The following is a 27,313-nucleotide window of genomic DNA, read 5'->3' on the forward strand; positions in this document are numbered from 1 at the left end:
TTTATCACGAGAACAAGTTTATTCAACACAACTACCTTAATAATCAGCTATAATATCACTGCCTATATTCATATATTTTAATATATTTTGTTTTAAATATATATTATTGAGTTATTCTTAACTTTATGCATTTACGAATACAGTAATACAATATACAGGTTTATACGTGTGTAGATTTCCTACAATCTTTGGCGGCTATGCTATATTGGTTGTTTACGATACGTGTGCCGTGCCTCCGGGCAGTGAAGTATAGTATTATATATTTAACTTTGATTATATTGAATCTCATTTCGATTAACCTCACTTCGTTCTTGCGGAGAAATTAATACAATTTCGAACGGCGATCGACTCCGTTGTCAACATCGATATACTATCATAATCGTTTCTATTAGTGTTATTATTTTTATTATTATTATTATAACTATTATATTAATATTTCTTACGTATCTCTACATATTACTATCACGTTTCTATTCGTTATACGAACCTATGCGAGGTTTCAATCGTATTGTTTGTAACTTTGCAATTTTTGATCGGATAGGTACTGTACGCACGATCATCGACAAAAAAGGTTGGCAAGTATCACGGAATGATTCATATTTGCCAAATTGGAATTATTTCTTCGCTATACATATATATAGTCGATCGGTTAATGCAAACCTTCTAATTGCGTTGAATTTTCGTTGAAAGAGAGAAACATCGTTGAAAAACAAATCAATATATACAATATTGTCCGTCTCTGAAATTGTACATGATAATATATAAAAATCACATTGAAATTTCTTTACGAAAATCGAGACGTTTTTTTCTCTTTCAAAATATTATAAAATCGTGAACGCGATCATTTTTCGCGACGGGATGTTAAATTCTTTCGTTCTCATGCGATTCATAATTGGTTTACGGAGAATGTTATCACTGTACAGTGCATCCCGCGTACAAATCGTGGGAAATCGTGGGATTCGGCGGTGGGATCTACGATCTACGGATCTTCTTTGGTCGACGGTTGTATTTGGTGAACGACCGAGGGTAGGTGATGGTGTTCCGGTCGTCTTGAGAGACCCAGCAACGGGGGCAGGAGGGGCAAAGGCAACGGTAAGGGGAGTCCGCCTGGGAACCCGGCGAGGCCCCCCAAAAGCGCGGAGGCGGTCGAGTGTTCCTGGGCCTTCCTTCTCAGCTCGGCCAGGCTGCTGCTCCTGTGGAGATCGTTGCTTCCGGGCTTGCAGCATCCGCACAAAGAGGCCGGCCACCCGGCCGGGGACCACGATAGCATGTCCTGAAGGCTGCCTGGCCGGTGATCGCCGCTACTCCACAAAGACGGGGTACCGGATGACAAGGAGGTCGGAGTGCTGCCGATTTTCGTACCGAACAACGGCGGGGAAAATTGGGCCGCCAAGTGTGGTGGGAAAAATAATGACGGGGGTGGTTCGACCGGCCTGAAACCGGCGGCTGATCCTAGGTTACTGAAAAACAGAGACAAGGGGAAACTTTTTTTAGCCAAATTAAATTATGTCTGCTTCCGATATTGTTGAGGCGTTCGGATTATTGTATGAAAAGTATTTTCCACCGTTATGCAAATATTTTTTGTATAACTTTTTTTGTCGTTTATCATACAGCGTCACGTGGCGGGTGTCGCGTTGCTTGAAAAGCTTTTCAGGGTGCGCTGCGGTCGGCTCGTCTACCCGGGGATGGTCCTCGTCCTTCGGCTCGTCACTCGCCGAGTAGCTGGGTGAAATTTATACTCGCAACGAGGTCTGCTTCGCATATATAGATGTACGTGCGCAGATATAACAGCGATACGCGGCTCGTTGGTTCCGCGGAACGGTTTCCAACCGAGGCCGCTTTGAAGCGAGGGTGATTTTCTCAAATATTAATCGCAAATATTGTTTAATTAATGTAACGAGGCAGGTAGGTGGCAGCTAACGGCGACCCGAATCGCGGTTCCTGTACACAGAGGGACGGGCTAAGACCGAGGAGGCGAGGCTCGTGGCGCCCAAGTGGTCGCCTAGGAACGGGAAACGGGCGGAAGGTGGAATTCCAGAGTCGGCGGAGCTCCGAGGCTCGAGGGATGCGAGGATGAGTAGACGGGAGGATAAGGGAGGCTGGGACTCTGAGCCGTGGTAAGCGCGATAATTACAGGCAATTAGCCGCGTTCCGTTCGTGAGCTTGTGCCCATTTTCACCTCGCGAGTATACGTGTGTTTGTTACCGTGGACTCGCGGGGCCCAATCAACCCTCTTGTAATTAGGCATGGAAAAGGTACAAAGACCCCGCTTGCGTAAGTTTCAAACTTTGCGGACACATAGTTTTCGTTATCATTTGTAACCGACACCTTGCATTGGTTTCTAATTGTAAGAAAATCAGCACAGTCCGTAATTCCATCGTTTTAAAAAGGATACAAGGAAATCATTATTATTATTATTGTTATTATTATTATCATTATTGTTGTTGTTGTTGTTGTATTTGAAATTGGGTTCAAAGATGAAGCTAAGGTTTCGAGACGTTATTTGTATCGGTTGAAGATAATTATTCCTTTCAGAAGCCTATAAAAATTAATTTTACACGGAAGATTTCATCCTCTCAGGATTGCGGAATATACTCGAAAGTACGTCGTCGTTGGATTATCAGGATTTATCTTTGAAACGGAAAATTTGGTACCGGCATCGAGATTTACGAGTACAAACGGTGTATTAAAAGTCGTACGGCGAGTGGAGATCGTAGGGAGAAGGGAGGAGAAGAGCGGGGGAGAAAAGTATATTTGAGAGACGAGAGAACCGATGTAATGACAATCCATTAAAATCTTTATTTAAAATTCAATGATATTAAACCACCACGAGTCGGCGCCGGGTGGGTTGGTGGTGCCTCGCCGCGTGCTCCACCAGGGGGCAAGTTACGAAGGGTCTGCTTAGGGGAGAGCGTATACACGTGTACGCGAAGATGCACAGATGTGTTATAGGTGTACGGGAATATTTACTCGAATTTCGTTGTGGTGGTGATGCGTACGAGAAAAGTGGCGAGAGACCGAGTGAAGGAGAGAGAGAGAGGGGGGGGGGGGGAGGTGGGGGGAGAAAAGGAGAGGAAAAGTACCCCCAGTCCGCAAGCTCCGGGCGCCTGAATAAATGACGAGGATATATTTACGGCGGGTGGTTTTAAATAAATTACACCCGTGGAGACGACGGACCGGCCTCTTCTTCAACCTCAACCTCCCTCCCCTTCTTCTTTTCATCCTCTCCCTGCACCTCGAGCTATGCTACCAGCGACCGCATCCCTCGCGGTTTACCTACAGGCTCCAATGTGAAACTTATTTGGGATAGGAATATTCCTAAAATTTTTCACCAAATTCCGTTAGCCTCAAATTCCAGGGAAATTAAAATTTGAATCAGAATTGATATTGGAGATTTTTTAATTTCATAGAGAAAACCAAGTAAACCACCTTGATTGCATTCATTCGCAAGTACGTAAATTAAATTCGTACGTACCTTGTCCCGGTAAAATTAAATAGGGGGAAAAATAAGAAAAGAAAATTAGAAAATAAAATCAGGGTAAATTAAAACAATATATATGTATGTATATATATACATATATACATATATGTATACATATATTCATATTATATATATTTTACTCGACTTTTGTGGAAATTGTTTTCACACGTTAACGTAATCGGTAGATGCGGAGGTCTCGACGAGGTGAAATTGCAAGATTTAAACATCGCGATGTAAATTTGACAAAGACTTTCGCTCCGAGCGTCAGGAAAATTTCCGCCGCTTACACACGGCCCCTCAGTTCTCGCGCGCCATCCGACGCCCTCCTTCGTCTCCGACACCGATTTACATGACGTCGGGATGCCATTACGTTTTCGTATCTCGCTCGATTCGTATTTCACCCCGGTTCAGACGGGAGACAAACCACCTTCGGAAGTTCGAGACAACGACTTATGGCCTTTCTTCGATTGACTTTTTTCCTTACACTATTCATGCGATCTCGACGTCGAATCGATAGAGTCAACCGTATCCCATTGGTACAGAGGTATACGTGCCAATTCTTTCAAAACTTTAAACTAATTTTTTAAATCATTGCCGCGAGCTGCGAAGTAAAAAAATTGTAAAAATATTGTGTGAACAAATGAAATTAGGACTTGGCATCGCCAGGTTTATAAAGTTCAGATTAATGCCACCGTGCAGCAGAATTGGGTGCACGCGTAAAAAAATTTAATACGTGAATCGAATAAAAGAGACACCAAAAATAATTGGATCGTATGTTGTTTTTTTTTTAAGCTAAACGTTAAATGGGCCAAATATGGGAGGTTGAAAATCGCAGCAATATGACGTTACACGTATCAAGGTGTATCCATGTGTTGTGTATTCTAAAAATCAGTGAAATTCAATTGGTATTGTAACATCTGCAATTATCGTTTTAGATTAAGATTGAGAAACATTATTTCATTATTCCGTGACTCTTTGGCGTAAAAGAAATGAAATTTATACAGAATCGATATGTTTTATGCATACTGCATTCTCACAAAGTATAAACGGTAATATTTATAGGTTCTACGATTTATATCAGTGTTAAAAATCGTGGAAAATATTTCCAGTATTATCCACCCCATCGAGCCGTGATGATGACAGATTTAGAAGGTCAACCGCGCGGCCGTCGGTAGGCGATGAAACACGATACAGGGCTCTGACCGTTCTTCCGGAAATGAAAAGATCCGTACATTGGTACATATAATACACATAAACCAGGCAGAGGGAGACTAACGAGGCGTCAATTACGATTGCCTGGCAAGGGTAGAAGTGCGAGGAGTATGAAGAATAAGAGGTGGCGGTGCGGATTACACTGATATCCATACAGCGTATCAACATCGGTTCTTGGATCCGTTTGGCGGGGGGGTGGAACGCCAGGAGACGACGTGGTTAATGGCTCGGAGCGCGTTTCCGGTCTCGGCGAAAACGGAGATGGTTTAAGGCCGGTGATATTTCCTAAAGACGTATACGGACGGGGATAAAGGCTCACCTCTCAGTCGGGGGTCCAAGGACCCCGACGGTGCCGACGGTGCTGGGGGGCGCGGGCTGCGCCCTGATCGACGTCGGCGTCGGCGGCGGCGTCGCGGCGCCCCCTACGGACGACTGACTCTGGGGCTGCTGGGGCCTCGGGCTGACCGACGCCGAGGTGGTGCTCGGACTCCTCGAGCCTCCGTCCGGACCGACGTCCTCGCCCTCGGCGCTCGCCGCGTCGGGCTCGTGGCTGGTGGGCCGTGGTGGCAGCCCGGGATCCGAGCCGCCTTCCCGCTTTCTCTGCTCTTCCTTCAGCCGCTCGCTCTTCCGCCATTTTGCCCGTCGGTTCTGGAACCAGACCTGGGGACACGGGACAATTATGAGAACCGTTTAATCCGCATCCTCCTTATCCAATTGTAAGAATTTGCCGATCTCCTGACTCTCTCTCTATCTCTCTCTCTTTCTCTCTTTCTCTCTGTACGTATGCCTAAATAGTTGGACGTGTGTGGTTATCTTCGTCGGGCGAAGCCGGAGCAAGGCTCACCTGACGTCGACTGCATGGTTTAATTGCACGCCTTTCGGTATATAATACGAGCCGCACATGCTCAACGAGCTGAAACCCACCGCTCGCTCTTCACTCGTGAGTCTTCCTTTAGATTCCCGAGTCTTTTTAACGAGGCTAACTTGACGTAATATCAACTGAAATAGACTTTTTATTATACGAGTCAGGATCCTCCACTTTACACGCGGAGAATGACAAAAAGAATTGTTATTCAGCTGCTGTTAGACGCCACGGCAATAGGCTTCTTCTCCGCATCGACGCTATATTCGGACAATCTATACGGCCGCGTTGCATGCTATCTTGGAAAAGACATTGATGTTTGCTTCAACTAATTTGTTTTCCCTCTAAGAAGTATCTCAAAAAATAATACGGAATAAGTTTTGAAAGTTACCCCCATAAACCGCAGTCTCGAAAACTTTACACAAGGCGTTGTACTATATTTGAAATCTCACATATTGCGAATTCGTTTACGACACGCTTTGATGAGTTGTGAAAAATCAAAATTTGCTAGTTTTTGTTTATCGTTGACTCTTCAATGCCTCTAAAATAAATTTCAAATTTAGGAAGAGTAAAGTTACTTTTACAACCTGCAGGCAGCTGAACCCTCTTGCGGCGTTCGGTCTGTGCCGAAGAAAATTGCGCTTGAAAGTAAGAAAGAGAGTAAATGGGGCAGGGAGGTGAAAAAAAATGTAAGGAAAAAAAGTTAGGCCAAGTTGAATTGCAGTAAATGCGAGAGCTTTTTTACTTTACGAAGAGGTACTATATTATTCCGAGAAACTCGCATGCGATCCCGTATAAGTATATAACTATAATGTAGGTACGTATAAGACCTCTGTCTGATCGTGAACGTCCGTCTCTCTCCAGCTTGGAAAATTTATCGGACGGGTGTTCACCCGGCCGAATCGAATGTTTCAAACGTAATGTCTTCTCAAATTCTTATTTTGTTTTCTTCTTTCTCTTAAACCCGTGCAGCCTCGAAATGGTTTAATAAAATAAACACGAGAAGCGGGGGTCGGGTGGTCGGACTCTCCGCAGGCAGCATCGCAGACTGGGAATAGGGGTGGGGGTTATAATAATATCCTAAGGGTTACGGGGCAGAAGAGTAATACCCGGGAACAAAGCCGCGGTTCCCCTGGGATCTTCGAGAACCCCTAGCTCCATTTTTTTCAATACGAATTTAATCCTAAATATGTCAATAACGGCTTGGCTTGCCGCCGAGTCTATCCACGCGCAGACACCATCCCCGAAGCAGTCTCCTAAGAAGATTTCTTCCCGTCAGTTTGCAGTGGCAAAAGAAACGAAAAGATATTTGAAACAACAAACGAAGAGAAAAGAAAAAAGAACCACACCTGCAATTCGACTAACGACGAATCGACTCGTTGGCTCGTATACGTATACACGAGTTGAAAATATACTCTTCTTCGTCGCGAAGCGGCTGGATGAAGTAATTATTTTAAAAAACTAGGGATATAAACGAGTGGATGAGGTCGTGAGAGGCGCTTTGGACGGATTCGAGTTTGCGTCACTCCTGACGCGAGGAACGTGCCTCGTCGGCCCCCAGGAGGTTCTAATTGGAGCGGGAGAGTCCGCGTCGCGAATGCAGGAGCCGCGCAAACCCGACAGCGCTGGCGGTGCACGCCACTGTTTGCCCATTATTCGAGATTCCCTTTGTCTCGGCTAATGAAACAATGAGGCCGCCCTTCCCCGCCAGCCTATAAACCTGCAGGGACCCCAGGCTGGAGCCGCGAGGCTGCCGCCGTCATGCGGCCGTGCGGGATTCCGCGTGTGTACGGAACACGCGAGAAGCATATCGCGATTTTCATTCTATTTACAACCCGCCGCATGATACTCCGACATAATTGGCAATTGTACGCCTGTTGCCAACCGCCGATCGAATCAGTATATAAATTCGCTGCAATATAAATAAACGGCCGGCCCCAGGAATGATAATATTGCGTTGGTTGGTTAATCGCGGTGGATTCGCCGGCGAACGTGTACGCTTTACGAAACAGCTCGCAGCACGCGAGCTGTTGGCAAAAAGGTGAAAATCAACGCCGCGGTAAATAAGCTATTCAACAAACGTTTTCTGGACTTATTGCAAAATTCATATCCATTTTATCGTTGCGAAGAACTCGTTCCAAACTAGTGGTGGAAATTTTCAGAGCGTAGACGTAACGACTTTAGTTCGTTCCCGAGTCGGCAGACGGTATTTGGATTCTGAGTGTGGGGATAGCGAGGGACGTCATCTCCTAGAGTGCGAAGCCCAGCGTATAAAGTAATCCGGAAGATTACCGCGGCTTACCTCGTCAAGAGATTACGTCGGGTCGAGGGTGTCAGCGACGTACCCCCGGGGGTGCCACGTCCCCGACTGTACCTCAGTCGATTCGTGCGTTATACGCTCGAGACGTCGCGCGTCGCGACGCCGATATCGGCGTCTGAATTTAACCAACTTGAATAAGCTTCTCTAATTACAGATGTCGAGGACTGCGAGCGGCCTCGGAGTTTCCTTGTTTTTCAGAAATTAACCTTTCGAGGATGCTCGACTCACCTGGACCCTGGCTTCCGTCAGGTTAATCTTCATCGCGAGATCCTCGCGTGTGAAGACGTCCGGATAATGCGTCTGGGCAAAGGCCGACTCCAGCTCCTCCAGCTGTTGCAGAGTGAACGTCGTCCTGTTTCTCCGCTGCTTTCTCCGCACAAAAGAATCATCCCCGACACCGTGAAGCGCCGGATGATACGCCGAGTAGCTGGTGTCTGCAACAGAGGTTTAGAAATAGTCATAAAGCGTGGAATAATCGCTCCTGCATAAACTGGGCTTTCATTCTTGTCAAGAGGCGGAAGAGTCGCGTATTCGCCCGTCGACAGCCGCGGGATGCGTCGATGGGGGGTTTTAACGGGCAATGAAAACGCGTGTGAAAGGAATGAAGAAAAAATTTACATGGTAGAAAAGGCGAATCTGCAAAGCCAAACACGCACCGCGGGATTGGCCAATCGCCGGATTCGAGAGGCCGCAGCAAACGCAAACGCGAGAGAAGGGCGGACGCGGCCGCGTTCATCAATGATGCAAGGCAATCAGCGCAATTAATTACCGCCCCGCTAAGCCCAGCTTAGCAAAAAACACAAATTAATTTCCTAAACTCATAAAAATTCATGACTCTTTCCCGACCAGTTCTCTCTGTGCAACCCTCAATCTCTGATCTTCATCCCCGTGCCTATTTTTTCTGTCATCGCACAGCGTGTCACGGTAAAATTATACACATAACGCGCACTTCTGTTTTTCACAAACCAAGTTCATCAGCGATTTGAAAAGCCAGAATTCTTAACTGCCCTGCGATTCTCCGTGGCGTTAAATTTGCACATCACTACGCTTGAATTATAATCTACCCGCGTGTTTATTTTTTAAATACGATGTTTTTTCCCCCTTCCGTAATCGAAAATTTTAGATTCAAACCGGTTCTTGGAGTGATTTGATAAAGTATTCAGGGGCGTTGATTTCCAACGCTTATTAGCCATCCGTCGAGCTGATACCGGAAACGGAATTCGCGAAGTTTACAGCGTGCGTATGTATTGTGGTAGATATAGATATACCTTAGTTTCTACATAGAAGCGGTGAGTACCGAACACGGTGGATACGATTACCGGTGTTTGCTAAATATCTACACTCAGTAGCGTTTGGGCTTCAATTAATTAGGATCTGTTTACTCAATTAGGCAACGAGTAAACAGAAATAAAATTAAGCAGCTTTGGTATATACAAGTAGATATTTCGGTGTCGTTATAAATGAATCTTCCCCGGAGTACTCTTATGTATGGATACACGGACGTTTGTGGGTGTATGGATATACATATACATATATAATTTTCCGCAAATATTGTCCTCTACCCTGACACTCGCGTCGTTCTCCTTTTGACGACGTTCTCGGCATAATTAACCTTCTAATTAATTGCCTAACGAATTAATTAGCTTTATTTTCAAACGTTGAGTGGCGTTGCTGTTTTCCACTCCGTATCGAGCTTTAAAAATTATTCTCCCAGACATATCGCAGGTTGGTTTAAACGATCGACAGAATGTAGAATCATAACGAACGTGACTAAGAATAGTAAACAAATCAGGTATAGACAATTATCGTTTCAGATTACTCGATAAGAAGTGTTTTTCTAAGACTCGGCGATACCGACAGATGTAGCCAGCATCCTGAAAATCTAATATACTACAGAAGCAAAACAAGGTTGCACCCATGCCCCGAGTGATAGATGTTAGATTAGAGTTTCGAGAGTAAAGCTCCACCGGGATACGGACAGCTCGTGGTACTCATCAAGAGTCGGTTTGATCCAATTTATTAACCAACAGGGTGGTGCGTCCCGACCGTTATCTGCCATCCTGTACGCATCTTTACAGCACGTTCAACAACAACTGGCCTCGCTAATGTCGACTCACGGATTTATCATCGAACGTTTCAATCGAAGGAAGGGTACATTTGGCGATCATGACCCAGACGTCACCCACCGCAATCTGGCCCTTGCGGGTAAATACCTTTTAAATCGTAACCAGTTCTATCCATTTTTCCCCCTGTGAATACGGCGAGAAAGGTCGCGCCGCGTTTGGAAGAACCGGAAGGCTGAACCAACCGGAGGCTAGGGTAACATTTGGGGTTACTCCGGCCCCATACCCGAGTCCCGAGTAGCGAGATCCTCGACGCGGATCATACGTGTCTGTCTCGATTTGCCCGGAGGAGGATATACGGGTAGTATGAGGATGACGTCGTTCGTCAAGAGGTCCTCCTTCACGTCGCGGTAGAACTCCAGCTCGTCTTCCTCGACGTCTGCAGACTTTCGGTTGATTTAGTGCATACGCCGCGTCGTCGCTGGTCCGGATTCCGCCGAACTTCGCAACGCCTCGTAATTGCCTTCCGGCATGGTAGTAAAGAAGAGGCCAAGTCTTCTTTACGACCAAACTTGAAAGTGAAAACCTGAACAATGCAAACAGCGGGTCCCGAATCGAATGGTAACTGTGCGGGCACCATGCAGGAGCAAATCTAATGATACCCCGACGCTCCAGGGGTACTAATAGCACTAACGATGTAGTTAGGCGTCGGTGTGTACGTCGGACGGACGGACGAGCGAACAAGCGAACTCGGGGCCGGGGGGCAGGAGGGCGCACCGAACGAACCCACTTACCGACTTATCACGTAGTTACCTAATCTGTTTATCCCGACGGGGGGTCCACTACGCGGCCCGAGGGTGCCTCGACGTCCCTGAGGGGCCCCTCTGCAATCGTCGCCCGGTGGCTGACGTCCTGGCCACCACGTCCACCGCGTTTTCGCCCGTCCATCGGTAAAGGATGCCATTTTTTATCGGCAGCCGGGTGCCGATGACGTTGGGTAACCCGGGGAAAATTTGTCCTTATTTACTCTTGTCGCTCCTGTGCGGTTGGTTTTCAAGGGTGATGTGGGAACGGGATTTTCGTGACGAACAGGACAGTTGGATTCCGGCGAATCAGACCTAGACACTACGTACGATAGGCTTGTATGTCGGTGGAAACTTGACGAGTGTTAAGTCACTCGAGCAACTTCGGCTCTTAAGTAAACTGTAATTACACAGTCTGCAAGGTGCTCGAAGCTCAAGTTGTATCAGTCGTTTGGTGATCAATCTTGCGTTATACCGCCAATTAGCCTACAGGCTAAAGAGCCTGTATAGCTCGTTCAACGTAATCCGTCCAAGCATCAAGCGGATCAAACCGTTCCTACTTCACAACGTTGATCGTAGAGACAACACCACCGCGCAAATTCTGTAATTCAATTCACTGTTCGAAAATAGTGAAAAGCCCTGCTTCGCTACACTTTCTTAACGCCTACCTACAATCCTTCTGCACTGGGAACGCATAATCTTATTGTTGCAGAACGAGCAAGTCGCGAATAGCCAAAAGTACCTTTTGGGACCATAAATGGGACCGTTTACCTACGCGTTGCGGATTCGAATTAAGGTAATTTGAAGTTCAAACAGCGTGGTACCTTTGACCCGGGGCAAATAGACTTGTAAATGATCGCTCCTTGAACGGATGGCGGTGGCCCGAGCTAACCGGCATTTCAGTCCTGAGAACCGTGGTTGCGCCCAGGACGTACACACATACCTACCTAGTTTGGGAAGAAGTTAGTTTCAAGTGTAAAACTAAGTTTGCGATCGTCCAGTTTGCACCAGCCACTTTGAGTAACTCACTCGACCAGTAATGTGACTTGCCCGATGTGTTTCGCGGGCAGCAACCGGTTGCCATTCAGCTATACATACACCACGTTATACGCACACGAATAATATTCTCCATCCCCTGCAAACTTTTTATTCCGTGAGTGATAAAAATTGAAAAGTGGTTTGACTCTCGCCTTTTTCGTTATAATCTTACGAACCCCCGCAGCATCACCGAGTCAGGCTCACCCTCGTCCAATTATCGATTATAGAATTGGAAAAATTTGAACCCGAGTATCGTAGTTATGTACACAATGTACAATGTACGATCTACATACACACATATAAGCACGGGAGATTAGATGCACAGATTACACACGCGTATAACAACACGCGTTTACAGCTTCGCCTTACACCGAGAAAAGAAAAAAAACAACAAAAAAAAAGCAACTAACGGGATGGTAATGCAGTCCCACCGGGGGGTGTGAGTTACTTACAGGGATGCGTCGGGGCGAAGGGGTATTCGAGGGACGGCGGCAAACGGGGGGCCTGAAGACCCGACGGGCAGTGGTAGCAGAACATCCCGCCGGCCCTGGCCATCGCCACCCCCGTCGCCCCGGCCCCCGTCCCCGCCCCCGCCACGGCCACCTGCGGCTGCGGCTGGGGTGACGGCTGTTGCTGCTGCTGTTGCTGGTGGCTGACAGGCTGATGAGCTTGAACTGAGCCAATCTGAAACAGCGGAGGAAATAGCATCCGGTTATCATTGTTACAAATTCTCGCGTCATTGTTATTTATCAGGTTAAATACGTCATGTACACGAAATCGGCGAGGAACGCCGGGCACGCGCGGTTCGGTTATGCGGAAAACTAACGACAAGCGCTTTGCCTTCTTTTAAGAATTATCGCGACATTCGTTTGCCAAACTTGCAGGGAATTTTCGTGCATAAAAAACTTGGTCGCGCAACTTTTTTTCCATGTGATATCCGATAGACCAGATTTTGTTTCTTAAGTTTTGTAGTATTTTTTTTTTAATTTTTTTTTATGAAAAAATCAACTTTGGATTGATTTGGGATAATATAAACTGTGATCGCATTGTTCATTGTTCCTGTATCGAAATGTTTCGCTCGAAAGGACAGTGAATTCATAAATCAGAGTTATTGTTCACTTGGTTACTAAATACGTTTTTGTAATACGGAAAAAGACGTGAAAAATAATGAAACCCCGTATACAGTGCCGTAATTGAAAATAGGGCTATTTTTGATAAGATAAGTAATACTGTAGTAGCATTCTTCGTTTAGTTACTGTGCAATAATTAATTCTGATCAGTAAGTTTTGAGTCACTTTTCTCACTTTTTTGAAACGACTTGACTACTATATGAACTGGTATAGAAAATTTTTGGATTCGCGATAATTCATTCATTCATTCAACAAATCTATTTACTATGATACTCACAATCACAAACTATATCTCCTTCTTTTCTTTTTATCATCTCGTCATAACCGCAAGTCTCGTTATTCAGAACGAAGAGAGCCATAGGCGGAGAAGAAAGAGGAAGCGGAATCCACGGTGGCAATGAAATATCATAAATACTAAATACATTATCGCGGGTGGTGTGAAACAGTTGCGGTTTGTGAAACATCGCGGTAGATTATAATATCGTCAAGGAGCATCGCTAGTGAGTGACGGTTGTCTGAAATCGTGCAATTACATTTCGCGGATGAAATTCAACGTGAAATTAGCGAAGTGAAAAGGGTTCCTAGATGGTAAAATTTTAAGTGGCCTAGTGCAGAGTAAAATATACAGTGAAAAAACTCGAGTGGTCGCGGGTTGAATAATTATCCTTTGTTTGGATCACTCGAAGGTACTGGAAAAGGATAATAGAGCGTGTCGCGAGGTTCGATAACCTCGCCCATCTTTACTGCGATGATCGCAAGCGTAATAATCGGCACGTGAATTCACGACGCTGCGGTTCACCGAGAATTCCTCCGTGATTATCCGCGTCATTGTTATTGCAAGAAAATCCTCTGAGATGCGAAAAATGTGGACCAGGTAATCCATCAATATTGTATCCTTATTCATTCCCATGTTTACTTTTTATGAGGAACCGAGTTCCACCAGTTGAAAACATTTTTTTACATGTCAACTTTCCCTGTGCAATAAATTACTGCATCAGAGATCCTTTATGACTGAGACAAATTTTGCATCGTTCAGGTATTCAATTATTGCTTGTGAGATTTGCTACGCGTAAGGCTGGGCACAACTAACTGGTCCAGCTGGAATGGTTATAATTTTAGACAAACGACCAAAAATTGACGTTTGATTATTTGCGGTAACACCATTTGTTGGAGCTTACCTTCTACGCTAAAGTTTGCAATTTTCAAATCTGCCTAGATGACTGCGAATGAAAACATGCGACCGATGTATTGTTTGTACCTAATAACGTTCGCGAAAAACGATACCGCGTCGGTATATTCAGGCGAAGTAAGGAAACCGTCGTTATACGTATAATCCCAGGACACATGTGGCGATGGTAAAAAATTGCGAACTCGACAAAGACGACGACGTTGCAGGGATCGTGCTTCGGTAAAAATCCATCAGCCCAACAAGATAGTGGCAATCTCCGTTAGAGGATTGTAAAGCGAAGCACCCGCCTGAATAATGGATATCCAAGCTCTTTGCCTAAGCAGGCATCAGTTATGAAACTTAATAAACGACGAGTTATCAATTTATAATGGGCAGGCGGTTCGCTCTTGGCAGGCAGGGGCGTGCGGAGCAACGCGACGAGCTTATTGTTGAAGCCACACGCAAACGTTTTCAAGCTGCTAGTGCTGCTGCTGCTGCTGCTGCGGGAGAGGAGGAGGAGGATGAGGATGAGGACGAGGACGAGGACGGGAGCTTCGCCGTACACGCATACATCCAAAGTAACGTAACGCAACGTAACCCAGCGTAAGTTGGCCTAACGTCGAGCGGACACATGATGGTTCACGGTGCAGGCAACCTGCGCAAGTGCGAGGAGCCGCGGAAATTCGGAGATGCCCTGCATCCTCCGCTTGTGTACAGCTCCTGTCGAGCATCCGTACAACACACTTGCACACTTACACACACTTAGACACGACTAATGCCAGGCTGAGCTCTCATCCCGTGTGGCAGCGGCAGTAGCGGTGTTGGTGGCTGTGGCGGCGGTACGAAGGGACAAATTGAATTTCAGATCGCAGCATGCTCCGGCAGGGCGAGGGAGCCGCGCTGAGATGATACTAATTGAAATTTGAAATTGACATTAGCGAATTATTGCCTCCCTCTTGCGCAACGCAATTAGGTCGGCGTGTCGGATATCAAAAGTAATTGCTCCTAAACTTAACGAAATCTAACTACGATTTCTATATCAATTTCGGTTTGTGAGGAAGAAAAAGTAGGAGACTTTAAACACGGTGTGTGGGACGCACGGCACTTGAACGGCATAATTTTGCGGATTCTGGATACGGTTAGGCGGTGATCTTTACGCTGCTCGCAGTAGAAAATTCAAGCGTTTATTACGGTGCTGCTACAGTTTCTTTAGAAGAAGGAATTAATCGTCGCGGAACTCCGGTACGCTCAGTTTATTTCGCAGCCGGAAAGGAAGTGTAAGAGCTTGTCGCGTCAACGAGGTTTCAAAAGACCAAAAAATAGAGGGACGAGACACTCGGCTCATGCCCCTATGCATAAAGGGGGTTTATATTAGCTCCATTACTCCACCGGCATTACCATTATACGCACAATCCCTTAATTATCACCCCGGCCATTCTAAGCACTCTCGAATCCCAAATTTAAAAAACTTATATTTCATTCAGAAGTATAACGGCCTTCGTACCGCGCGATGTAGAATGATTATTCGCTTCGAATGCTTCGTTCGGAAAAAAAAAAATTAATTAATAAATAAATTCCAGAACCGAGTGACATGCAGAAAAATCGTTCTCTAGAACTTTTACGGCACTGCAAAGTCTACCGAACTAACATTGTGCCAATAATGTCGATAGCGTTGCAGATACACGTATCACGATTCAATTTTTGCGATTATTTCAGGGAATCGATTTCTTACGGAATATAAATATACGGTATAAAACCCGGCGGCATAGATCAGAATAAATTCAAAAGCACGCAATGCTTTACAAATGAGGATAACATCGTCATGTGTATTAAACATTCCCCAGACCGTTCGTACAGATCTTGCAGTAAAACGATTTCTCTGCATCGATCATCGCGAGTTTTTCACCCCTCGTCAGGCTTACCCTGTAAAAACATGTAACGAGTGCAGGAACAAGTTGCCAATCGAATCTTTCCGGATCACGCGGAGCCCCTCAGGGTGGCCGTTCGGGGCATGTATGTACAGCCAACGCTTTACACCGGAGAGAGAAACGTCGAACATACGCGCGACCAGAAGGGGGAAATGTAGCGAAACTAATCCGAGCACCCCGGGCACCCCGGGCACCCGGGGTCCCCCCCGACCGAATCCCTTCGGGGCCCCTCGCAACCCCAACGCAACTTCTAAGTGCACAAGAATATAATAGGCTCGGCATGTGTTCCTCTTGTGTTTGCGGTTTTCAACCACTCGAGCGAATCATTATGCCAGTGTTTTATTGCGCGATCATCCGATTGTTGTCAGAGATCAGGCGGAAGGGTAGGTTTCCATTTTGTTTCACTGTTTACTCTGCAGGTCCCGCTAAAGCAAATGTATGCTCCCAGAGATTTGTTAATTCGTAGCGGTTTGCGGCTGCGCTTGATCCGGTGTATAACGTACATATATGTACCTACCTGCTGCTGAAACCTTTATACATTCATTTGCCAATTTTCATTCACCCCACGCGGCAAGCCGACATTTGTAGATAAAGCTAAGGATGATACGGGGTGGAGTAAAAGTAAACGAATATAATATTGCTAACAAATAACTTTGTATGTGTAGTTAAAACCGATGTCGATTGATTTGCAAGTTTTTTACTGGATACAAACACGTAACAACAAATAATTTTTTGTTCTCGACGGTCTTTGAGTTATCAGTTTACTTGTTTTATTGTGTAATTACTTCAGTTAAATTGGATCGTCTCCACACATCGGAATTGTCTTATTGCATTGCGTCGCGATGAGTATAACCTACAGGTCGCCGTTTTGTCTCAGTTGCAAAAAATTGATCGGCTTGCGCGGTAATTTCCCTGGTTTCGGGATTTAAGAAGCGAAAGTGAACTCCTTTCGCGGATGACTGTGAGAGCCGGCGAGTCGTGTTAAGATCGTGCTGCGGTCATTTTTATTAAATTGTGTCATCAGAGCGCGCGCCAAGCGTGCGCTACTCGCTGGGGCTGACATGCTGCATCCAATTCCATCCATTCATCCATCCAACTCAATTAATTCCACTGAACGCGGGGCCGGGTGGTTCCTGGTTAATAAAAAGACGGGCCTTAATTAACTCGAAGCTACGTTGTTACAACAATATTGGCTCTAATGAAATCTTGGTTAATCTCGTCGAGAATTTCGTACAATGAATATATAGAAATTGATTTAAAACTTTCGGCACGGTCGCGTTCGCGGATACATACCGACGTTGTACATATTATATATTATATCATCAGTCGCGGTAAAGTTGATTTTGCGAAATTGGCAACTCGGGCGAAAACTTTCTCCCGAGCCTCTCTCTCGCCGTTCTTTTCACCGTTCAACTTTTTCTCCTCCACCTCCCCCTCCTTCTTAACGCCCGACGCGCGGACCCGTCAAACAATTACACGGAATTATAGTTTTAATTAATATCCGAGACGTTTACGCAACACGCCCTGTTTGTTTAAACCTGCGGTGAGCACCGCGACAGAGATGAACGTGGCGAACGCGCCCGTCGCATTTGCCATCGCGTGCCAAATTATTGAATGCTTACGTCATCGGGCGTTGCTTTGCTCCGAGCCGACGCCAATTATTCAATTAAAACGGTGCTAATTCACGCGACGCGGAATCTAAACTGATACACGTCGTTCTCGTCAGTCGCTTGACATACTACATCTCCTGCCGTAACATACCGCATATGAAATTACCCGCACTCCGTGCGCAGCCCTCAATTCGTGCATAAAATCATATCGTCCCGAATGACTAGACGTTGTAAGCTAAAGCTACAGACAGTTTCGCACAGGAATTACAATTTCTAAATTTACAGGATTACGCATGATGGTTTATAACGGAATCTCCGCTACGCGTTGCAGATTTTACAATTCATTCTGATTGCCCACGCGGATAACACAACGCAAACCGGTATTTTTTTTTTTTTTTTTTTTCTGCAACATAGTTTTCGACCAACTAAATGCAAGTCGGCGATACAACGCGTGTTTCTTCATGAGCTCCGATTCTCCGAATCCGAAACAGCGCTTAGATAACTCTTCATTATTTTTCTATCTAATTTAAAGATTGGGGATTTCTTTCTTCAGATATGGATAGTCATTCTCCAAAGACGGTTGTATACAAATATCTCGACAACGAGAAGAATTGAGATTAGCAGTACTTCCTGGGACACAAATTGTCGATAACAACGCGTAAGTAATGCCGGCGCTATACCGTGACATTCGTCAATCGTCACGAGTATGTACGTTATTTACGATCCTTTAATCATTTGGCTCAAAGTCGACACTATGTAAAGTCGTATATGTAGAGGGCTTAACTTCTTTATCTTATCTCTACAGACGTTGTATTCTGGTTCGAGCGATAAGGTAATACGCACGAACCGACGCGGATGTATAATAGATGTGAAATTGAGAGTCTGTATCATTCACTCACGCCCCGATTGTTTGCCAAACGGCATTACTAGCCGGTTTTTTGTACGATGCACGCACACATAAGTGTGCACGAATGTATTTATTCAATGCCAGCGACCATAAGTGAAAACGGAAGGGGATGAATGGCCACTCCAGCATTCGCGAGATATTCATCTATTGTTAAATCGGGCAGAATCCTATTTGGAAAAACAGCGAACGACGACACGTGACCATCCGCTATGCGTACGAGAGTTAAGTTTCGCGTCATTAGGAGGAGGGTGCATCGCATTAGGGCGCTATAAATGTATGGGCGAGTTCGCAGGGACGGAACCGGAAGCGGAACCGGAACAAGATCTCTATCCAGCGCACCCCATCAAACGCAACGTTCCTCGATGTGTCGTCCTCGCCTCCGCGAGTTGATACCAGTCAAAGCTACCCTTCGACAATTGCCGCCACTTCGTTCCACTGCATTACGTCCGTTGCCCATACGTCAATGGACACTCGAGCTCGAATGATCGGGCATCCATGGGGTGGCCCTGACGCTTCGTGGGGGACACGCAGCCTGTAATATGACGTTCGAACACTTGACTCCCGCTCCATTAAATCTCGCTCGCGGTAAAATTCGTGTGGCTTTTTTCATCGGATTGTGCTTCGACTACGGGAAAGTATAGGATGGGAGAAAAGAGAAGAGGAGAGGAGAGGAGGGCTTCGAGAGCCAAGATACCGATTCCAACGCCAACCTTTACTTTACCAATCACACCAACGCCCGATATAAGCGCAGGTTCGTATACATGTGATATGTTTATCTACTTGAACGCGGGCTATTGATCGGATTAGTCTGTCAATTTACCAATTTGTAGAGATGAGTTTGTTTGGTGGACCGCCAGCAAAACTGCACTCTGCGCCGTGCAAAATAACCTCCCGATCTTTTTAAATTCCACGAGAAGATACGTCCGAATGGTGTTGCACACCGGTGGATCGCGCAGCCTCTTCTCTCCAGCATTGCTCTACGTATATAATACATATACCTATATACATAGAGAGAGAGAGAGAGAGAACTGGGCTTGTCAAACGCGAATGGCTTGAGGCAGAGATTCAATGAGCTCAATTGACGCAGCGAGCTGATGGGCACGCTGATCGTATCGGTTCGATGATTACGCGCTCGGTCGCGATGATTGAGTTACGAGTGGAGGCAGGATCGTTCTCTTCATGCCACGAACTTTTCGCGACCGATCGAGAATCGCCGGCGATTATTCCGGACAAGCCTAGTTCGGACCATCAAAGTCCGGACCTGATTACCGCCGATCACGAGTATAGGAAACAACCTACGTAGACTGCAACAGCGTAAATCAGTAGCGTCTACCTACGAACAAAAGCTCCGCCGGCACCAAAGCGCAAGTTCCTGACGATTCCGTGTCTTCGAACCGACTGATTCGACCCCGATCAATGGGTTGTTTAAAGTTGAAAGTGCTCGAGATCCTCCTCGCGTTTTCTCGTCCCGGTCTTCCGGAGGCGCGGGGCTATCCGATATACCGAGATATTGACTCGGTTCTATGCATATGATAGTATTACCAGGTGTGGCGGGAACACACAGAGATGAATATATTTGGATCGAGGGTTGACGGGTGAGAGCACGGCAGCAGCTACGGGGGCGAGAGGACCCGGACGCCTTTGCCCCGAGGGTATCATCCATCGAAGCCTCGAGCGCGCTGCGCCGATCGCTATATTCCAATTGCCAGTCCGCCGCTGCCTCTGCCTACTGTTTGATATGCGCCAATTCCGACCAATATGTCGCCTTCTCCTACACACATACATGTGCCGCGGTATCGAGGATGCCACTCTACCCGCCGACCGAATTCTCGGTGCAATCCGTGGCCGATACATTCTCCGTCCTAGGTCTCTCGAAATGTAGAAATGCAGAAATGCAAACGCCCCAGCGTTAAGTCAAACGATGCTAATTGAAAATGTACATTTTTTCATCGACGCTTGACCTCTGCCGATTAACGGAATATACTTTCATTAAACTCTGACATATACGCATATACCTTGATGTTTTTGGTCCAGAGAGACTGAAATTCCAGCAAAAACCGAAACTGGTGTGTGTGATTTGTACGGTGTAAGGATGACGTGGCTCGTCAGTGCGCAGAAACTGCAGACGTACGAAGTATCTTGATTTCCGAAATGCGAATCAATGTTCGTAGTCTTTAGCTGGTCTTGCAATGGTTTAACTTTTTCTATAAAGAGAACTGCGATGTACATTGCGTGGAGTATCATCGTGATCCGCTGTTTCAAATTCGGGAAACAATTTTTCCATGCAACGAGTTCAAGTCGTTGTAAAACGTGAAAGAAATTTCAGCTACGCGTCATGTTTGATAAAAATTAGGACATAATTTAATTGTTCAAACCCTGTAAAATGTCATACAAACTACCGAATGAAAAAGAACTCGCGTTCAAAGGGAATTACAAGGATAAATTGACGGAAAGTGGAGGACGTGTCGCACGTATGGGAGACGGTCGATCCCCGTTCGGCTTAAGTTTCTCGCGCGTAATACGTGAGATGTAAAGGGCGGGTAATGTAACGTCGAATTTCTTGCAAAAGGTGAAGCAGGCGGTCAGGTGGAAGCCCGAGAACGTGCCGGGAATGAATGGGGCGTCCATTCGTGAGAGTCTTCTCGCGGGCCGTCAGGGTGGCTGGCTGCCCGCTATGTTATTGCACGCCCGTAAATTTCACCCGGAAAGCGATTTAGCGAGGAAGCGGGTACGATAAATCTTGGACAAGTCGAAAAGCGTAAAACAGCCAGCTAGGCAGGCCGACGGGGACCTGGTGGGGGATCCTCCTCGGGGTTGGAGGCGTGGCGGGATTCCCCGAAGTGTACGCCGCACTATCCACCCTGTTAGGGGTGGATATGTGTTCGCTTAGCAGGCAGGTAGTCTCGTTGAGGTGAACTTACATTCTTACGCGCTACCCCATCGCCTAAATTTCCTACCGTTTCGCTCCGTTGCCCTATCATAAGGATTTATTCCATATCGTCCGTACGAGGGTCTGCGTATAATGTACCTAAAAGCAGTCCGCAGCGAACTAATGTTATCAGCTTTTTGGTTTTTTACTTCGATTATTTAAAATTTTTCTTTTTCTCTTGTTTGTTCAACCGTTTATCCTTAGCGCTTAAAAAGTCGTCCGTATTTCCAGATCAGATAACAGGAGTGTATAAAATCGATTTCTCAATAATGAAGAGAAAGGAAATAAAATTTCGTACCAACAGTTCCCTTGGGACTATAGACTAGCTGGCTTCGCTGTCAATCAATCGCTGATCCGAACGCCTTATTCAATTCCTGTCTTCGATCTTTGTCCAACCGCATAATTCACCCTGCGTATTATATTTTCTTACTCTCGTTACCTGCATTATTGTTAGTTGCCCGAGGTGTTCGATTACTGTTCTGTCCTTTTTTTTCTTACGAAAACGTATGTTTCGTTAATACTTTTTATTTCGTCAGTTCTTCCCAATGCCCTGCTACTATGATATCGCGTTGCCACAGCAATACAACGTTAATAAAATGAAGCTTTTTCTACGAAAAACGTCGAGCAAATAAATTTCCATCAGACCACACAAAGAGCACATCATTGTATGCTGTAATATCTTACGGTCGGGCTTACGGCGTGTCTCTGCTAATATTATCCATGTTTATTCAAGTCCACGCCTGGACATCTTGCCCACTTACAGTAACTACATTTGTGAGAACAAATCAACCCTTTAATTGTAACGGTGCTGACCAAGTTACCGCTTAATTCAATGTATAATGATGACGCAACCGCTGAATTCGTCGGCAGAGCGACGCGTATCACTCTCGTCGATAAATTATACTTGACCCAAAGGATTTTTAGACGTGTATTACAGTCAAGTAGTGAATCAGTACATCTGGCGTGATGGACGAAATAGAGGGTCTCGTAAAAGATGAGAAGATGGAGATCACGGTAGAAGGTTTTCAGCGGATCGCTGCGGAGTTTGAATGGACAATCTCGTCTCTCGGAACTACAGATATATTCCGTGAAATTTACTGCCTGTCAGCCTGCAACACCGCGTGGAAGTAAAACAAATTTGATCGCTCTTGGTATATGAATGACTAATTGACGACCACCCGAATTGATTTTATGTCTGTTTTTGGCGCGGCCACAATACACGTAATTTCGTGGAAATGTTGTTCTAGCGTATTCACGTCGTTGCTAATTCACAGGGATGACTGTACATTCTGCATCCATGCCGAAATCTTCGTCCATGCCGCAATTCTCCATCCATGTGTCTACAAATTCATATAAATTACACTCGCATCGTCGCCGCGATAAACAAAGCGAAGTTATTTCACTGTCAGTAGAAATTATTATTCCAGAATTTCCTGAATATTATACTTCTGCACAGAGCATTTCAAACGAATACGTTCTACAACATATTACGTATATTGGAAGCTCGAATCGCGCTTTACAAAATCGCGTAAAATTGTACAAACATGGTATAATTGTTGTTGACATACGGTACGAGATAGGAGGGAGAGAAAGAGAGAGAGAGAGGCACGGTAAACTTTACGAGAATCGTCAATGCCCAAAGTGATTTCTTCATACATACGATGAATAAACAAAAGCACTTTGCCTCACAGTGCCGGATAGATTTTATATACTTGCTACGAGAAACGGCGAGTGGTCGTACATCTTTGATCGGCAATGAAAACGACATCTTTACAGCGTGTAATTGGTCTCGGGATAATTTAAATAATAAAGAGCGTCCGCGAGGCGTTGACACGCCCAGTACACGATCGAATCGCGAAGATAATTCGCGTTGTTTCGCGATTGGACGACGCGTCGACGTAATTCAAGACGATCCTCGTCTTCGTCCCCGTCTTCGTCTTCGTTCGCACGATTCCCGGTGGCTGGACACGACCGCGAGGGTCGCCGTAGCTGACAGTTTATTAGAATCAATCTTGATACAATTTGATCGTTCCTAATTCAATATTCAGATGCGTCGTTCCTCCGAGCGTCCCGAAGACGCAAAGCGTTGGACCAGCGCCTCGGCGCAAGTTAAGGGCACCGTCCTCCAGGGCGAAGGGATCGGCGGTGCCGGGCACACTTGCCTCGGTCGTACGCACACGCATGCTATATGGGTTACATACGTACGTCTAGAGGAAGTCAGCGCACCGCGCAGAATAAACGGTCAGTGACGCGCTGTAATGGCCGACATCCTAATCCTAGCCCCCTACAACTTGACGGTATACATGCCTACCGAAGACCTGCACGGTGATAATATTACTGCATGTGCTTTTCGTCATTACCAGTGCTATATCCCGTGTAATGAGCTTCCCGGTTCTGTTAGGCCGGTGTTAAACCGCCCGACGTTTCAGTCCGCGCCGATTCCTCGATCATGTGCCCGATGGTCGTCCTTTGCTCTTTGCGTAATTTTTCCTCGAACTGCACCCCATCCTCTGACGAGAAACTGGGTACGTACATGGCCAGATATATTTAAGGCACGCAGAAGAGGGGGATGCGGATATTCGTTCGAAAAGACGTCGGCTGCTGCGTCCTCTGGAACGGGTACGCGGACCGGATGACGTCACGGGTCGCGACCCCCGATCGCGGTCATGTATGTGCGGGTTGAGAAGGGGCGGGAGGGCAAGACGCCCGCAGCTGCCGCCCTGGCTGCCAACGCAATAATATCTAATTAATGTATTAATGAGGTTAACTTGGCAGGATTGGACGGCAGACAGCGCGAGCCGCCAGCTTCACCGTTGGCGGTTCAGTACCGTCTTATGCTCCTTATTCTTGTTGGACCGAATTAAGTTTAATCAGAGCGAAAGTGTCGGGCGCGTGTAGAGTCGAGTGCTGAGCGTCGACAGGGCCGCAGGGCCCTTTTTAACGCTGCTCGAACGCTACACCCGGCCGACCTTAATTTCTGGCATTCCCCGAGTCCTCGCGTTCCTATTCACGCCTCGCTGCGGGCCCTGCATCTTGAAAACGATTTTTATCTCTACGAGGGTCGTTGCATCATTTTCGGTAAAAAAAAAAAGAAAAAAAAGAAGGTTTATTGAATTTGAGAATTTCTCCATCGCGGTTCTTCTTGGCAGATGATTTATACCGTCAACCTTTCAGTTGACATTATTAATATATTGTTACAGCGTATCGTATCGGCTGACGTCACGAACGTCGAACCAATCGCAAAGCTTGACGGTGGCGCTCAACTTTCCGAAGATATCCGTTATTGTCACCTCTGCGATGTTTGACACGAGCTCTTTTCGCAATTTTCGTCACCCTTCTTGATCCAGGCTATTCTAATGTGGGAAGAACAAGTCTTCGTATTAATTGGTCTAGCCAAATTATTGAAATGCTACGTCTGTATCGATACAGCATATACAACGAACACCAAATCATTCTTACAAACTTGCATTGTAGTGCAGTAAAAATGACGAGGCGACCGTGTATCCGAATGAAATATTATTAATCGAACGGGTTTTTCGTACGATGGAACATGACGGCAAGTTTTATGTTACCGATGCAAAAGTTTGCAGGTTTTCCAATCGGTCATTGGCTTTTTCGTCCCTGACTGTCGTCGGTGAACTAAAACTGTAGAGACGGAGGCTGAGCCTTTTCTACCCTGGAAGAAACGCGACGCGGAACTTTTGACAAGCTTTCTGGCAAGCTTAACCGTAGACAGCTTCCTGGGTCCCCAGAGAGATTCTTCCGGAGCTGACGAGAACCCGTTCTGACAGCCGCCCTTATACCCATCATCGTCGACCCTCTTTCCTCGCGTTATTACATAGGCCGTAAATAGGCCTGCCTCGAGCGGGTATCGCGTTGCGCCTGTCCCGTGGAATCGTAATTCGGTTTGAAAGCGACCCGGCGGGAATCGTTTCGTTGCCGTCGCTCAAATAATACGCGATACAGGTACGCTTTTGGTGACCAACGCCGTATTTTACCGGATTCAAACTTCGTCCGTAAAAAATTGTATCAAACTCGAAAAATTCCAAATGGTATCAATTATGCAGCGTGTGCCCTTGGTATCGTTCCCGAGATCAGGTTGGAGGATACAAATATATCGTCTGTCTGATTTTCAGCTAACGAGAATGTAATTAGCATCGTAACGGTAATTAGATTATACGTGATCAACAGCCGTTGCAAAGAGCTCGCGGAGAACGCCCCGCAGGGTGATTTAAACTCCGCAAAAGTTTGCGCGTTAATTGAGGGGTTCGGCGCTGATTCAGCATTATGAAAATCGCTCCCACCTCCTCTTAACAGTCGCCATTCGCTTTACACACATACTCTCGTCTCTCCTTCCTACATCTCGAAATTCCTTCTTCGTCTTTCTTCCTTTCGGTAAATCGTTTTGAGAGAAAGAAATCAGAGGCTGGGTTTGACGGCCTACCTTGACCAGTGGCGGACTGTGCGTCGGAGGATGGTAGAGTCCTGAGGGAGGGCTCGCAGGAGGCCCAGCGCCCCCGGGCGAGAGTGTGCCGCCGCCGGGGGTGAGAATTCTGGATTCGTGGCTGAACAACACCTTTGCGATCTTCCCCTCGGGCCAGGAGACGAGGACCCGAACCGCCGCGTCTTTGGACCGCTATTATATTCGTCCGCTACTCGATCCTTGCGAGTGAAAAAAGATAGACCGTGAGTCGACCGCAGGATAAAGCCGGTCTTGGTTTATTCCTGCACTGAAAAGTCAAACGCGTTTCAACTCTCCCGCGGGCAAGGGGCGTTGCGGTGCTTGTAGATTTTTGCGACCGATTAATCCGAAACGATGCGTCGATATCTAGCTACTGCACTGTAGTCGGAGTCGCAGCACTTGTCACTGATTAGCCGCTGATCGAGTCCCTGGACGTTGAAATGTTACAGGCACATTAATGAAACACTGGCTCTAACCTGGCCTCTTATACGTGAGAAGTTGAATTGTCTAAAGTCATAAGTGATAATTGTCCTCGAGAAAAATGTGATTCAGCCGTGATTACGAGTCGAGTTCATCATTGGTTGGACGATAGTGCGTTAATCCTCTTCCTCGAACCGTCGTCCGCTCCACCCCCGATTTCTCTCGTTTACCTCGTTCCTCTTCTTGTTTTGCCAACCAGGGGGTGGTTGTGGTTCGACCTCTGCAGAGACGAGCCTCGAGGTGGCGTTAGCGAAGTAACGTTAGTATCGCGCAAAACAAAAGCACCGTTTACGGTCGCGTTAAACGGCGTTGTCACAGCAACTGAGTCTGCGAGTGACTGAGTTTTGAGGACCCGTTCCCCGCCGACCCGAGGAGGATAGTTGATCCGTGAATTCTACGGTTCGCCGTATTCTATCGCCGCGTTGCCGGCTGACTCTTGCGTCGCGGATGAGGCTGGCAGCACGCGATAGGCGGAACGCGCAAGCGCCTCTTCGTCCAGGAGGAACTCAGGGCGGAGCCCTGGCCCTCGTAAGCGGGGGTGGACCCACGTGGTTTTATTGGGCAAATAACGTCAGCGACAAACACCCCTCTCGATTGCCAGCTTCCCTCTCTTTTTCCACGCGTCAACTTCTCTCTCTCTCTCTCTCTCTCTCTCTCTCTCTCTCTTCCTCTACACCTCCGCTGGTGGTCCTAACCCCCCTCCTCCCCCCCTCCCTCCCCCACCGTTCGCCTTCTTCCTCACCTCGCGATCCTCGCCGCGCAACCGAGTGATAGTCGTCCCCGTGTAAATTGTATTTACCGGGATATCCAGAGTGATTCCGTGTATCGCCGTGCGCCACCCGACATCCCTGCCCAACCCGACGCCCTCCGTCGCCCACCCTCCCTGCAGACTCACCCGGTACCCGACGCTGTTTCAGATT

General features: G+C 46.6%; 1 protein-coding gene across 4 annotated transcripts; it reads right to left on the reverse strand.

Moving 5' to 3' along the window:
* LOC124180845 (dorsal root ganglia homeobox protein-like) lies at window positions 1-26,820 on the reverse strand. 4 transcript variants are annotated; one of them, XM_046566735.1, is made up of 5 exons: window positions 25,896-26,820; window positions 12,232-12,463; window positions 8,104-8,309; window positions 5,013-5,353; window positions 1-1,460 (listed from the first exon to the last, which is right to left on the reverse strand). In XM_046566735.1, the coding sequence occupies exons 2-5, from the start codon at window positions 12,332-12,334 to the stop codon at window positions 980-982; spliced, it is 1,131 nt and encodes a 376-aa protein (XP_046422691.1). In that variant the 5' UTR covers window positions 12,335-12,463; window positions 25,896-26,820; the 3' UTR covers window positions 1-979. The 4 variants fall into 4 exon arrangements, with proteins under 4 accessions (XP_046422691.1, XP_046422672.1, XP_046422682.1 ...); XM_046566716.1 differs by having other exon boundaries at window positions 1-1,484; XM_046566726.1 differs by lacking the exon at window positions 25,896-26,820 and adding an exon at window positions 13,187-13,538 and having other exon boundaries at window positions 1-1,484.
* Window positions 26,821-27,313: the final 493 nt, after the last annotated feature.

This window comes from Neodiprion fabricii, chromosome 1 (genome assembly GCF_021155785.1).
Source record: "Neodiprion fabricii isolate iyNeoFabr1 chromosome 1, iyNeoFabr1.1, whole genome shotgun sequence".
NCBI classification, from domain to species: Eukaryota; Metazoa; Arthropoda; class Insecta; order Hymenoptera; family Diprionidae; genus Neodiprion; species Neodiprion fabricii.

Bases quoted from the DNA above. Each gene is read 5' to 3' on its own strand.
- LOC124180845 (XM_046566716.1), bottom strand. From the start codon at position 12,334: ATGGCCAGGGCCGGCGGGATGTTCTGCTACCACTGCCCGTCGGGTCTT. The intron at 8,310-12,231 runs GTAAGTAACTCA...CCTCTGTTGCAG, and splicing joins CTTCGCCCCGACGCATCCCT to ACACCAGCTACTCGGCGTAT. The intron at 5,354-8,103 runs GTGAGTCGAGCA...CCGTGTCCCCAG, and splicing joins TGACGGAAGCCAGGGTCCAG to GTCTGGTTCCAGAACCGACG.